At 42.9% G+C, this 15,605-nt stretch overlaps 1 protein-coding gene across 6 annotated transcripts in view; it reads left to right on the top strand.

The window, feature by feature from the left end:
- LOC100869960 (agrin) overlaps nucleotides 1–15,605 on the top strand; it is a 314,930-nt gene that overhangs the window by 204,714 nt on the left and 94,611 nt on the right. For all 6 annotated transcript variants that reach the window (XM_086907395.1, XM_086907394.1, XM_012491686.3 and 3 more), the window contains one exon: nucleotides 14,430–14,639. In XM_086907395.1, coding sequence (XP_086763521.1) covers nucleotides 14,430–14,639 — 210 coding nt within the window. The remainder of the gene's footprint in view (nucleotides 1–14,429; nucleotides 14,640–15,605) is intronic.

The following is a 15,605-nucleotide window of genomic DNA, read 5'->3' as shown; positions in this document are numbered from 1 at the left end:
CCGGTTGAAAACGTCGCCCACACGATGATATGAATAAGTGAACCTCGGGTGGAAGCGATCGAAGCGTTAATTTTCCACGAACTAAGGTCTCCAAGACCTTACCGCCTGAAATTAGTTCCACGGCTATCGCGTTATAATACCACCGTGTCGATTATTAGCGAGTTAGATATCCAATTGAATATTCCACGCCCGTGTAATTACTATATCCGTTCCCTGTCAGCCGTTACGTAATCGTTGGATGGGTTTCCTACTCCCTCCCCTGACTAATTAATCAGGGGTTTCGGTGTCTCCGATTGGAACAGCGGGGCGTCGAAGTCGAGACGATCGCACCACACTTTTCGCTGCTCTCTCCACGGAGTTGGTGAGTTATCGATCGACGGAAAGAGGGGGAACGAAAGATGGAGCGTTGGATTCGAATGTTGCGCGTCGTCGCGTAATGCAACGTGACACGCGGCCCATTGTGCGTCCCTAAAAAGGAATATAATATGAGGTCACGGACGACGCGTCGCGACGCCTCGGATGCGAGACGTTACGTAACGCGAGACGTCAGCTCTCATTGTTGTAACGAAATATTATTAATACAGCGAGCAAATTTGTAGGCGAAAGAAAGAAAGGGGTGAACCAACCCCGAAGCTTTTTAGCGACAGTTACGCTAATGTTGGCGCGAAATAAAGAGAGCGAGGGACGTTTAATTTTATCTCGCTCGTTGTTTAAACTGTCGCAGGCTCGAGTTTAAACGGAGAGTCCGGTCAAGCGGGTATAATGAATTTACAGACCGCTTGATGTTTACAGAAATTTTAACCTCGGACGGAAACAGACTCTTGATCTCATTTTCGGGCGTATATTTTTCGTAATTTCGTTTCGACTAATGAGCCACGCGTATCGCTTTCCTTTTTTTTTTTTTTTTTTAAAGGTATGATTCTTTCTCAAACCGTAATAAGATTCGTAGAAGAAGTATTACGGTAATACTGGGGAAAAGTGAGACGAATAAGAGCGCAAACTTGTTAATGATAATCCCTCGTTGTTGCCTCAGTTGTTACCCAGTCGTTCCCCACCATATTACACGCAGCATAAAACCGCAGATATTTATATTTACAAGAGAGTTTCTTAGACGAGGTGAACAATTAACCGCGATGTACACACGAATATTTATAACTTAACTCTCTTTTCCACCATACGGCGCGCGTGAAATGATATCGAACGACAAAGGGCAGGGGGGAGGTTCAACAACTCGAGCCGATAAGACGGAAAGGTGTAAACTGAAACGCTGCTCAACCCGCGCGACCAGCAATAAAGATTACGGTGCTAACCACGGTGAAATACCTACGAATTTCGCAAATATCTACGATCGCCGAATTTATCATAGGCGAAACTACTTTCGAAGAACCGGCTAAATCGCCCGTTTCTGACCACGCAAAGGGGACCCCTCCACTTACGCCATCGTTATACGTCGCATCGTATCGCTATTCCGAGAGAGAGAGGGAGAGAGGGTAGGGGAAGTTTTACGCTCGTTAAGGGCACTTGTCGCGGAATTTTACGGGTTGCGTGTGTACGCGTTCCACGGCACGCGATAATCGCGCGGAGGCCGCGATGGCCGGTGGCTTAGGGACAAAGAAAATCGCTCCTCGGCGATTAACCGTAGGAGAGAGGCGCGTGTGCGTGCGTGCGCGCATGTGTGTGTACGCGGAATTAGCATTGTAATTGCGGAGAGTGAGGTTGCGGTTCGACCAGTCGTCCACCTTCGTCCCTCCTCGCCCACCGTCCTCCCCCTCATTCCGCTCAACCCGTGGCCAGCAACCGCTGTCGCGCCGCCATCGTAAAACGCAGGCTGCCGTACGCGGATCGACCTGCGCTCCAACCTAACCTAACCTCACCTCGGTCTGCGGCCCCCGACCGACCTAACCTTCCCTTGCAAAGGGGAGGGGGAGGGGTTCGGTCCGTGGATGCTTGAGTCTGGTATCGCGATTTTCATCGTTACCCTGCTCGATCGATAACTTGGGACATTTTCGAGTGGCAGGCGACGTTTACTGGCGACCGCCATCATCGATCCTCCTGCAACAGGATAGGGATAATACGGCACCGTTGGCGTTTTATTACGGTTAGGAGGGTGTAAGTTTGGTTTGAGCTTCGATTTTTCCCTCCTCGCCGGTTTTTTGACTTTAGTTTTTCGACGAGACTAATCGTGACGATCGTGAATTAACGAGTTGTTTGTTCGCGAGAAGCAGTAGTACGGGTTTGGTATTTGCCGAGCATAAATATCGATCCAACGTGGAAAGTCTCATTTAAAATGCATTAGCGATTAGACGTGCTCGCGAGAGTCTAACGTCTCGCAATGTTGAAACAACTGGCGGTAAATAATTTCGAATCACTATATTTTGTTCTCGATATCTGTTATTTTTTTTTTTTTTCCTTTTTTTTTAACGATTCACGTCAAAAGGTCACGCCATTAATCTTATACCTTGTTCCCTTCAAATTAAACTCTCACCGTTGAATTTAAAGAAAAAAAAAGAAAAAAAGGAAAAGTGGTCAACTTCGGTTCTCTTATTGATTTCGCGAGCACGCAATGCCGTTTTCTGCGATATAAATTAACGCCCGCGGATCGTGCAAAGCGTATATTCGCACGTATGCACGATGGATTCGTGCCTCTTTCTATTCGCCCCTTCCTCCTCCTCCTCCTCCTGCTGTGTTTGTACAGCTTTATAAACCGCTTTGAAAGTAGCGCGCTATCGGAATTCTTCCTCCCTTTCGGGCCGTACCCGCATAAAGTGGAAGATGCCTCGCGAGCATCGCGGTGAACCGTACCGCATCCGGCCTTTCTTCTTTCCCCGCAAATATCTAGGTTACTCCTTTCGCTTGGTTATTTTCTTCCGCGAACTCGATCCGTCCAACTTTCGGATCCATCGTTCGTGCCGCTACCACAGCCGTGCCGAGTTTCGAAGGGTTGTTTATCCGAACCGTGTCGAGACGCATAGAGACACACGGATGTACGTGTATCTTTTCCAAGAAAAGATAAAGGTTGTTTCGAAGAATGGAACGACGTTAAGGAACCCCGATTTCGGTGAATTTCATTCGCCGATTCGAATCGAGAATTACCGCAAGGGAGTTTATAATATTGTTACTCGAAAATGAAACTGTAATGGAATAATATTTGAATCTTTATTTTAGATTTATTTATTTTTTTTTTTCCTTGAGGATGTATGACGGGATATATAATATGTATTATATCGTTTAAAAATTCGTTTTCGAATGATTCACGAACGCGTCAGAAATTCACGCAAAAGCGTTATACAATACGTTTTTTTTTTGACGCTATTCTTTCGATTTTTGAAATTTTTGAAACCTTTTAAATTTCATATTTTTCCCATCAACCGTTTTTCCACCTATAGAATATTTGCCATCGATATGACGGGTCGGATGATTCGAATCTATAAAGTGTTGATGGATATAAACATCGAATCGCCGAATTTTATCACCGCCAGTGACATCACGTTTTCCAGATGTTGTTCCAGAATTATTTCTATAGTTATTATCATCTCTGCACGTTCGATTTTCGTTCAAACAATTGGCGCAAAAGGCTAGACCGCGAAAGTATGTATCACCATCCTGTAAATACGTAAACGTAAACTAATTACGAGACAATGCGCATCGATCACTGTTCCACCTCTCTGCTTCTAAAGTAATTAGCGTAAATAGAACCGTCCATGATAATTAACTATATATATATACAAATATATCGCTGTGAAATTCGAGTTGCGTTTGCCAAACTTAACCTCAAACGTAATTCGTAACTTTTCCAATTATTGTTCGCGTGCAAAGATCTCGAGCTAATATTAAACAGCAGAGCGAAACGAAACTGATGTAACTCGAAGATTAAACATTTTTTAAGAGACAGTTTTACGTACATCTTGTTGTAGCACGAGATATTTTGTAAAAAAAAAAAAAAGAAAAAAAAAATTATGAAAGTACAGGTCGCGTTGTAAATATTTGACGTGGCCTTCGAACGCCGTCTGTTTCTTCAATCGTTGAGTTTTCTACTTGAAAGTGATCTTCGAGAGGAGCCAATAGAATCACCATCGTACACATATCCATCTCGATTTGGGCCAATTATCCTTGTATTTATACTCAATAAGAGGATCATAAACTTCATTTATGGTATCACGAGATAACCCAACATTGATCCCCTCAATATATATTGCCTAAACGTAATCTCAACACTCCTATCGATGACCATTACCAATGATGATACTTATCGACCTAAATTTAACCCGTAATTTAATACAGGGAGTCAAAGTCCTCGATCTCATCGCTTCGAGAGAGAGAGAAAAAAAATTCCTTAACGACTCTCCCATAAATTTTTCTCTCTCCGTTAAATATCGATTTTTATCGAGATATTTCATCGAGCGTGAATAATTTGACCGAGTTCAGAGATCGACTCGTGGACACATCTCTTCTCTCCCAGGATAATTTCAATGGAGGGGCGCCACTTCCAGAGGAATTTTTATAAAACGATTAAACTTGAAGCATCGCTGCCCAAACTCGAATTTTCTTTATCTTTTCTTTTCTTTTCTTTTCTCTTTTTCGATCAACAGAGAAGAAGAAGAACCTTTCTTTATATCACCTGAATAAAATGCGAAGAGGGAAATTGTCACGACACTTTGCACGATTTTTACGATACCGGATTCTTCCTATCTCGTCGCTTTCTCTTTAAACTCTCTCTTTCTTGAATGTCATATTCGTGGCTGAGAATTATCGAGGTGTCATTAGACGGCAAGTCTGAGTATTTTCTTCGAACGCCAAGAAAAAGAAAAAGTTTCTTTCTGTAATTACCGAGAATCCATCAGCTTGGTTTGCTTGGTCGATCGAAAGTGTTCTTGGAAAGAACAGGATACCAGGATGTGTAAATAAGTAAATGGAAGTTGGAGTCGATATAGAAGCGTCGATACTTTCGATGTCGAGTTGGGGAATGGAAAACAAAGATGTGCGCTCCTTCTCGCGATTTCCAGCCAGAATTATCACGATTCGATTAAATCTCCCTTCCTCCTCCATTTGCCCTCTATCCGAAATTGGAATTCGAAGCCTGGACAGATCCGGTCGGCCAGACATTCCGGGAAGTCGAACGTCCGATCTTAAAATAAGACGATCCACGGGCACCGCATTTGGACCGAATTCTGGAGCGGTCGGGGAAACGTTTCAGGATGACATGATTCGACGAAATGTGGGCTAAGGTTCTAATTCGAGCTCCGTTAAAACAAGCATCGATGGTATGATCGACGCAAATACAAGGAGGATGGAGAAATGGACCAAGCTCGTGTATCGAATTGATTCCCCCTTTCTTCTCGTCTATAATTAGACGAGCCTGGCCTCCTCTCTCTCTTCGCATTCGAATCGAATCGTTCAAGCTCGAGGAGAAAAAGAGAGGGGAAAAAAAAAATGATATCCACTCGACCTGGATAACAATAGGTCGCGGAAACGAGAGATCGATCGATAGAAACGATCCAACTATTCGATTCGATCGATGAATGAAGAAGAAGGGGGCGTCTCGATTCTCGTCGCGAGCAGGAATCATCTCGTCGGTTATAGTCGCCTGATCAAAGGGATCGAACTCCCTCAGGTGGAGGAGAAGAAATGGGTCTGGACGAAGAATTCGAAAGAAACCGGGAAGAGGAGGATCCGTGAGGTGGAAGCGTGCAGATGATGAGAAGAGTCAGATGAGAGAGATAATTAGCTGGAAGGGGGTTTCCCTTGAAGTCCCTATGGGGGGAGAGAGGGGTTCAGGCGTTGTACCGTGTTCGATGGAAGAAAGAAACGTGGAGTTTGATGCGTTCGAACTTTTATCGTTTCTTTTTTTTTTTTTTTTCTTTTTTTTCTATTTTTGGGATAGTTTCTCCCTTGGGATTTTTACTCTGGATCGTAAGAAGCGACGAGACATTGGACCAATTTCGTAAATTTCCATTTTAAAATCCATTTAAAACAAGGGCAAGTTGCGTCGTTATCAGGCTAGCGCTCGTCGTAATTAAGGATGCGAGAACACTTTGAAATATTTAATGCTAATTACCGCTGGGGACTGGAATTTTTAACAGAGGTGATAACTTCGATAACATTCTTGAACCTGGCGGCGATGCGTTAATTTGACCGTATTAAAAATTCGAGGCGAATCGAGTCGTTCGATTTTTTAATAACACCGCGCGAAACCTTGCAATTTCGTATCGAGATCTCGCGGCTGGAAACGGCTGGTAATGGCACATGGCGGAACAAAATGTAATCGTAATTGTAGCTCCACGCTCGAGATTTCTCTTTCGTTCGACGCAAAACTATATTTTAGCATATCTAATCGTTCCTACAGAATTATACACTTTATGATTCTCGTATATTCTCGAACATTGAGAGAAAGGTGGAACAGCAACGAGGGAAAGGTCACTCGATGGAGAGAAAAAAAAAAAAAAAAGGAATAATGCGATTCAATCGAATTTTTTTCTCGTTGCTTTCCCTCCTGCTATTGTTTTTTGAGAAAATGATTAATTTATAATTTGACCTATTAATCGTGAATTCCAAGTATTTGCATGTGACACGTGTTTAATCAGATGAAATTACCTCACGCTATTCGCACGAAAATTTAGAATTAACTTTCTAGAATTAACTTCCTATCGGATTTTTGTTAATTTATTTATTAATTCAGGACGAGAAGTGTGCGAAATCGAATACTTCGAATTAGAACTGCAATATCAATTATTCGTTATTATATATTTATTTAATTGGCGCAGAGAAAAAAGAACAAATAACAAGGGCGAAGTAATTTCTTTCGTTATTTCAATCTTATCAAATACTCGTAATTATTTGTCAATTATCCATCTATTATAGGCGAAACAATTCCCTCTTTAATTTATTTAAGAAAACTACATTTACCTATCTTCATCAACCAAACGTCCGTTCGTCTTAAAATATTCATGTCACGTTCATCGCGATCCGACGAAATTTACTCGACACAACAAATTCTTCTGTAAATTATTATACTTCTATCTACAATATTTTCTATTTCGATCCATCCAATTTTAGAAATTTACCCTCCAATTTCCGGTTTTCTCTGTTATCTGATTAACTTCCCTCGGACAACGCCGAGATCCTAATCCACCCAGACGAGGCAAGAAAAACAGGGGCGAATCTTGTAATTAGCGAAGTTTATTCGAATAATTTTGTATTCTCGGGCGTATTCGCGGCTCAAGTTGAAAAGTTGAAAACAGGGCCGAGTGTGCGCCAACTTCGTCCTAGCCTAGGCCAGGGACTAATCAAGTGGCATGCGGAATAATTACGCTTGCTCGCGCAAATCCGCGCTCCCAGGATCGAGTTTGCCCTTTCAACAATCCGATAATAATTGTTCCGGTTAATGAACCGTGGTGGAATGCCGGTGTTATTGCATTCCCTGGACCACCGCCGCTTCTTCTACGGCCAAAGAAGCGGCCCGAGTTGGCGATGACGTTTCAAGATTATCCGACCGCCGCGATTCTTGCGCGATCTTCCCCAGTCTCTCATCCGGGAATTAAAAACAACTTTCTACCCTTTTCTTCCACTCTTTTTTTCTTCTTCTTTTTAATCCAAACGACACGAGGATCAAATTTAAACGATATTATTGTTATCATTATCATCATCATTATTATTATTATTATTACGTGCAATTATCCTCGCATCGGATTCGCATTTTTATCCCCAAATTAATTTCATAACGCAATTACGCTTCAATTAAACTAAAACGCAACCCCGTTCGCCCCCGTTTCGGCTGAAAATTGATTATTCGCGCCGTTGCGAACGTTGACATCGGTTTATACTTTCACCGTTCGCGCTACTCTATAATCCCCCCTCCCTCTCCCTGAATTTCTGCGTGTTAATTCCAAGCCCGTAACGCGCCACGGATTAAGCGGCGGTTGCCAATGCCCGTGGCAGATCGACTCGTCCGGCTCGATCACCATTATTCTTCCCGAGCGTCCGACGACTTTACTCCGAAGAATTTCAGCGAGGAGAAGGGGAGGGGGAGGGGGAGGGAGAGGGGAGTGGTCGTGTCCCGCTCGATAGTCGAGCAAGATGGATCATGACGGATGATCTCGGCTCGGAGAAAATACGAGGGCACTCGGGCGGAGACGGCTGCGAATCGAACAACCGGAAGGGGATGCTTCTTTTCACGCGATCGTCTTTCTTTCGTGTATTTTCTCGTCGAATACGCGACCTTTTTTTTTTTTTTTTTTACGGACAACGATCGATGCAAAAAATCGAGTAACCGCGATCTTCAAATCGTCGAGGGTGTGTTAAATTCGACGCGATTCGTATTCGACGATAGGAGATAAAAAAAAAAAAAAAAAGGAGAATTCTTGGAAAGAGTTATATATAATTAGATTCAACAGAGGGATCAACGCGTTTGTATTCGTATCCGTTTAATTGTTTAATCTGGGATATCTCGATCTCTGACAAAGTTACACAATTTTATTAAGATACGAGTGTGCTGAATCAATATTCGAACGTGCTATTCAAACAAGTAACGTTAGATCGAGTGTATACCGCGCACGTCAACCGGGTAGATTATTAATCGAAATTTCACCGTTTAAACATGACACCGAGCGCGATCTTGTTCGCGCGTATTAATTTCCAAATTTCATTTACATATATCGTTATATTTTGTTTTCGAGGAAACCGAATATATAATTTGCACCGCTCGAAAACTTGTATCGCGGATCGGGTTTGTGACGCGTTATTACGCGTTATCAATCGTTCCAAACACGATTTCGCGTGTAATTCGTTTCTTTGTGAATGTAATAATCGGATCGGGCGAGATTATTTCTTGAAACGCGATTAGACTTGGAAATTATTTTCCTCCATCGGCGAATTCTCTTTCTCTTTCTCTCTCTGTTCAACTATTGGAAGTTTAATTAACGAGACAGAATCGTGAATCGTGGAATAAAATCGTCCGTCCGAATTGTTAACGAAGATGAACAATAAACGGAACATTTTGACAAGGACGTTTATTTACGCGATTAGCGCGACGCGTGACGTAACCCGCTACCACTTATTAATTCCTCGCGAAAATGTTATTTAATTAAACGCCTCTGTTAATGGCGTGTACACGAAATATATCCAACCTTGGAGGAAATTAGCACGTTATCGGCCGGCGAAATCTCAGCTGTGAGGGCGCCACGGAACTACCCTTACACACCGTTATCTACCACGTCCTTATCGCGATACGAGTGGCCAGTTATGCACTGTCGACGCTCCACGAACGTAACGGCAGTTTAAAACGATCGTAAACGGCGATATACAAGAAGATCGTCCGTGCCGTATGGATAACGGCCGTGTTGTTGTTAAAAGACGTCGATCGTCGAGCCAGGGAGAACCTCCTCCCCGCTTCTCCTTCCCCTTCCTCGATTCAAGCCACGATTCAAGCGCAACGTGTTTTCTTTCAAATAAAAATCGAAAATTAATTTCACATCACGTCGGATTCTCGTCTCGTCTCTCGTGATAATGAGCGCGGCAATTCTGCTCGCCTCATGCATTAATTCATCATTTTAATAGAGGTGATCGACATTTCGAGTGGGAAGTCATCGCGGTTAACGTTGAATTTTCAACGCGTTTCACGGAAAACTGCTTTTGAATCGACCGATACATCCTCACCCCCACCCCTCTCGTAAATGGCACGGATGAATGGTGGTCCACGCGAGCCATGGATCTCTGCGCGCACACACACACACACCCCCTCTCGTTCCATTCACCTCCCCCCCCCCTTGATATCGCGAAACGAAACGTCGGCCGCGATGACATCAAAGCGACCGCTGGCGAAAAATTGATGAGGTGGTGGCGTTTGGTTATTTCGTATTGATTAACTTCATCGCCACGTCCAGCTCGATGATCGCATTATAAATACCGACGCTGTTACTTTGCCATTATTAAGCGCTGCCCTCGAACGGCCAGGAAAAAACATGGTGCCAATCAACGTGTCCTCCGACGACACGTCCTTCGTTGCCTTCGTTCGTGCGTTAACTTTTTATGAGGATCGCCCGTCGTTTATACACCCTCGTTAATACGAAATACGAAATTTCGTTCGGTATACGAAGCGGTACGAACACGCTTTGGACACGTCATTTATGACGATTTATATTATTCGTTGTTGAACACTTTATCGGATACCGTTTTTTTTTTTTTTTTGTTTACGGTAACGTTCAATTATTCACAGGATAGAGGGAATATCGAGAAAATATGAGATAAATATTCAAAGCACGTAGCGAGATTATTAATAATGAGTAAATAATTTTAAAAAAATATTTATTATTAGACCAAGGTTTTCGATACATCGGGTCTGTGACTAACTATGAAATTATTTTTTGTACGTGATTTTTTGATTCTTCTATTTTCTCTTTTTAATCTCCATTTACAATGGAGAGTGGTTCGAAAGTTGGCTCCACGTGGAAAGGATGCTGGAGCGTCGATTCTTACTACTGGCTGACTACTAAGCGTGTTACTACTTAACGTTAGAACACTGTTCCCCTTCTCCCTTGTTACGAACTCTACGTGAAATATGGATTGCATCGGCCCAAGGAGCCCATTCGCGAAATATTTACCGCTCGAATAGGATAGATCTTTACGATATTTAACGTTCCATGATGTACGTCACGAAGCTTCAAATGAGTTTCCGCGAAACCCGATCCACGCTAATTACCTCCTTTTCCTCGCCTCTTTAAGGGGCAAGTTACACGAACGATCACCTTCCAATGCGGTGAACTTCTATCAAGACGTCACGGTGAATAAGAAAAATGAGTTTATGGTCTTCTAGGGATCGTTTAATGAATCACTGGTTGCTCGATCGATGATAATTACACGCGAATTTTGTATATACTTGATCCACGATCTGAGAATGATTAATGGTAATTTCGTGCAAGAAGTATTGCAAGAGGCGTGTGTAATTTGTAACGCGATAAGAATAAACGAACGACACAAAGCGTACGATGAATTTCAGGAGAAATTTCGCTGCGAGATAGATTACGCCGAATTGAAATGCAAAATTGGTTTTTTAGACTCGTTTTTTTTTTTTTTTTTTAAGGGGTAATTAAATGGCTTGGCGTAAACGATTAACTGGAAATGATTCTGGAGTCGCACATTCCAGAGAATTCTTTTGACGACGGAACGGACAGACGAAAGTGAAACGCGTTTATTACGGCGATGACATGTTCGCGGCGCTAATCGAAAAAAAAAAAAAAAACGAGAATAATTTCGTTACACTGACCATTTAGATCGACAAGAGTAACTGCGAGCAACCAATTAAACTTGCGTCCATTTTGCCTGTTGGATTTTTCTGTGCGATGAAAAATTTCTTCCTTTTCTCTCTCTCTCTCTCTCTCTCTCTCGTTTCGTTTTTTGTTTTCCAGATCAAATGTTTTCCAGCTTTTTGAATGAAATTTCAGAGAAATTGGCTATGCACGGGTTTTTATTTAGTAATATCTTCTACGAAAATATATGGAATATTTCTCTAGTCGACGATTCTTCTTTTTAACAAATAATTAAAAGTTACGAGACGAGGATTGGAGAAAAGTGAAACAGAAGGGACATTAACATTTAAAATAAATATTCATGCCGTCTAGTAAAATATTTCTCCCCGTGAATTTCACGAAAAATTTTATGGAAGGGTAGAGAATCGTTGAACGCATTGAAATTTTAACGTATAATTGATCATCCACGGATGTCTGTCCGCTATTCGGCATATCATACGAAAAATTGTACACCGGTTGTATGTTGTATCCGTGAAACTTTTGTTATTTTGTTTTATATCCGCGTCTACGTATAATAATTCGAAAATATATAATAAATCGCAACAATGGAAAATTATATGTTGAATGTCCGCCACTGTGATATTCGCGTGTCACGGTGATAAATCACGGTAGAATCAAGCATTTGGATACAACGTGATTCCGTTTCGATCCGTGGAAACGAAAACGAGGCAAAGAGGCAAACGAACAAAAAAAGAATTCACGTTTCCACAATTATACTCCCTTCGTCAAAGTCCCCCACACACGATTCCTCCTCGATTCAAGGGAGAGCGACGATCCAAGAAACAGAATGACACCCATTTTCGACACTTCCAATCCTCCCTTTCCAATTCTCCCCCTCCCCCTTTTTCATATTAAAGAAACGTTACGTTAGAGACTCGAAACGTTTTTGAAGCGAGAGCCCGGAGGGCTCTGTCGGCCATCTGGATCACGGCAAAACCTCAAATCCCCCCCCTCCTTCGAACTCTGATTCGCGCGTCGATTCTTGCTTCTTGAATTCTCGGTTGAAAAGGGTGGAAAGGTAAAAACGGCCCTTTATCCCCGCTTGCGGGGACGTCGTCCATTTTCGGCCACACCCCTCGTTTCGAGGAATTCGAGGAAAACGTCTGGCGGGATAAGGAGGAAGGAAAGCTTCCTCCCCTTCTCACGGTGGAGCAGAGCGATCGACCCGAGTCGGGGCGATTTTTTCACGGAGGATCAACTTGTCCGCCATATTAATGACCACGGTGCTCCGGATTATCCGTCGAGGTTACCCACTCTACTCCTCCCTCCTTGGCTGGAGCCAACTTTCTTGGAAAATTGATTGCGCTTCCACGAATCTCTCTCTCTCTCTCTCTCTCTCTCTCTCTCGGTCTCTTTCTTCGTGTCTCTCTCCGTCCTTCGTTCCGCAGGAGAGGGGAGGGGGAAAGGAAACCGAGAGTCGCCAAGGGAGAAACGATGACGTGGTCGTGGTTGACAAACGGGAATTCCTTTCCTCCGCCACGATCGAGGCTAATTATTTTCGCCGAGACGAGTACCTTTAATTGGTGTTTTCTTATCGACTGCCCCACCCTCCGGCCGGCGTAAGAACGACAAAAGCCTTCGAATTTCCGCTGCAGTAATTCAGTTTAGCGAGTTTCGTTTCGCGCCCCCGAACTTCCCTCTGAACGTATCGTATTGTTTGTCTCCTCCTCGAGAACTCGTTAAAGTCGCGTGGCAGAGGTCGGGTTTGTCGGATATCATCGAGATCTATGGTTACGAAACGAGAGAGAGAGGGGGTGGAGGGGGGAGGGGGGAAGAAGAAGAAAGAAGAAAGAAGGAAGAAGAAATTGGTGAAGAGTTGCTTTGATGTAACGATTACCGCGAAAAACTGCTTACGTTTGGAGCGTAAATTGACGGTGGATGAATCTCTCTCTTATTGTGTCGAGAGTTGGGACGGAGGGGGGATTGAGTTCTTGTCTATCGAATTAATTCTCGACCAACTCGTGAATCGGCTTTGTATTGTGTCGAATTTCGTCGGAGGTACGTAAACAAAGGGATTGAAATCAGCTTATTTTCCAGCCTGGAAATCGTTTCTTCCCCCAACATTGTACAATTGTACGACCGAGGTGGAATGGTAATGGAATCGGTGATGGAACGAATTTTGACCCTCTGTTTTAATAACCTCTTGTATAAATTCTTAAAAATCTTTGATCGAAAGAATATCGGGATAAAATATTAATATGTTTTCAAGTTGAATAAAAACCGTAATTCAACTGGGGGAGGTTGTTCGTATTTCAATGAAATAAAATAGAATCCGATCGAGAATCAAATTTCGTTCGGTTTAAATTCCTGAAACGTATAGCCGTTTCGAACGTGTTACCGATAACCGTCCATGCGTCCGTGTGTGCGTGTGTGTTGAAACGCAATAACATTGCGAGCAAAGAAGCGCAACGTTTTATATTTCGATATTTCGAAATATATATTTTGCATTATGAACGGTCCTCGTTGTTACGGTCCTCGCGGAGTGAAGAAACCCGAAAATCCGGGTGCGAATAATTATAGAAGGTTGTTTCGAATTATATTCGAAGGAAAATCGAGTTCAGGTCGAGCAGGCTGATGATATAGATCGAGATTCAATTGAAAAATAGAATTTCGTTCAACTTTGTTTTACGTATTTACTGCTAGACGTAACGCGAAGTCGCCAGAAATTATTCCAATCCCGTGGTTCAATCTCGTTCATCGATCGATCCCCTTACATCGATGAACACGACTCTTACTTACACACTCCTCATCGATGCATCTTTGTATCGATGTATTACATTCACGAATCGTTGAAACGATTAACGCGCTGCAAAAGAGAGGAAATAGTAATGATAATAACAACGACAAAGGATAGAACGAATTCCTTTATCCGCGCAATTCGAATTTTTGCCGCATTACGATTTATGATTTTATCGAGATTCGATGTTTCGTTATTGGATTTTAATCAAATTCTACGAGGCAAACTGCATGGAATAATCTTATCGATTTTATTCCCTTCCATTTTCGCCTTTCTTTCTTTCTTTCTTTCTTCTCTACCATAGCATTTCGTGTACAATAGTATCACTTAATGGAAAATGGAACGATACGAATCATCCTCCGCTCCACGAGTAAATCGCATCTTCTTTTCAGAACCTTGCGAGAAAACGTACTGTTCTTGGGGCGCGACGTGCGTCGTGTCGGAGAACGGGAAACCTTTGTGCCAGTGTCCTACGGATTGCCCTTCGACTTCCGAGCCTGTCTGCGGCTCCGACAACGTGACCTACACCAACTATTGCCATCTACGGAAGAGCAGCTGCCTCGAGAGAAAAAGCACGCGGGTGAAGAATCAGGGCGCTTGTGGTGAGTACAGTTTCCGCCTTTTCGCTTCGATCGTCGTCTTTCAACTTTCCAAATGAACAGACAGGATATTGGTGAAAGTTCGATTCGGGGCGTATGGTATTTCGCCGTGATAAACAGAGATAACAAACGAGCATTATTCGGATAACGCCATTGTATGCTCGAAGAAAAGCATCCTTCTTTCGAAGCGCGCGAAAATATTCTTTCGACGACGAAATAGGTTTGTTGAGGAGAATGTTCGAAGTGTAACAAACGTCATGTTTTCAAGATTCAAAGACGCGATATTAAACTTGGAGGGACCTTGACCTTTTTTAAAAATCCCAAAACCTCTTTCCTTGGAAGAAAAGTCACTTTTCAAACTCTCTTCTTTAACAGTGGCCGATCGACTGTTTTCGAAGAAAAAGAAAAAAAAACACGAGGAAAGCTTGGTGTCGCTCGCAAAAGTGTCCACAATCCACAATCGTTTCTTTTTTCCACGTAAATGGAAGATGTTATATACAGTTTGACCGTTTCACAGTCCGTATGGCACGATAGTGGAACAGAGGAGTTCAAATATTTATGAAATCGAACGTATTGACCATAGCAAACAAGTTCTCGGTTTCGAAAGAGAGACGTGAAAGATTACGAAGAGGAATCCGGCCGATTCTCGTCCCGCGGGCGACAGAAGCTCGAACTAAAACAACTTCTCTCTCGTGCGAGAATCGGAAAATGGCGGGGGATTCGCAAATATATTTTCCCCGCGACGTGGGTTATTCGAGGCGGTTTTCGATTCCCTAATGGCGTTCGTGCCACTTCCGCGCGAAATTTCCAACCGCGCGGAGATCTGTCGATGCAAAACGGAAACTTATTCCGCGATATCCTGCAATAATGATAATGCTGGCCCGATATCGAGGCAAACCTCTCCCCGCGTCACGTCGTATTATTCGGGTTTGGATATCGTCAACCAGCAAAAATAGAGACTCAGCCTCT

Source organism: Apis florea, unplaced genomic scaffold, assembly GCF_048593485.1.
Source record: "Apis florea isolate Af1SG1 unplaced genomic scaffold, ASM4859348v1 contig_2897_pilon, whole genome shotgun sequence".
Classification (NCBI taxonomy): Eukaryota; Metazoa; Arthropoda; class Insecta; order Hymenoptera; family Apidae; genus Apis; species Apis florea.
Note: the sequence above shows the minus strand (reverse complement) of the source record. Positions and strands in the feature narration are given on the sequence as shown.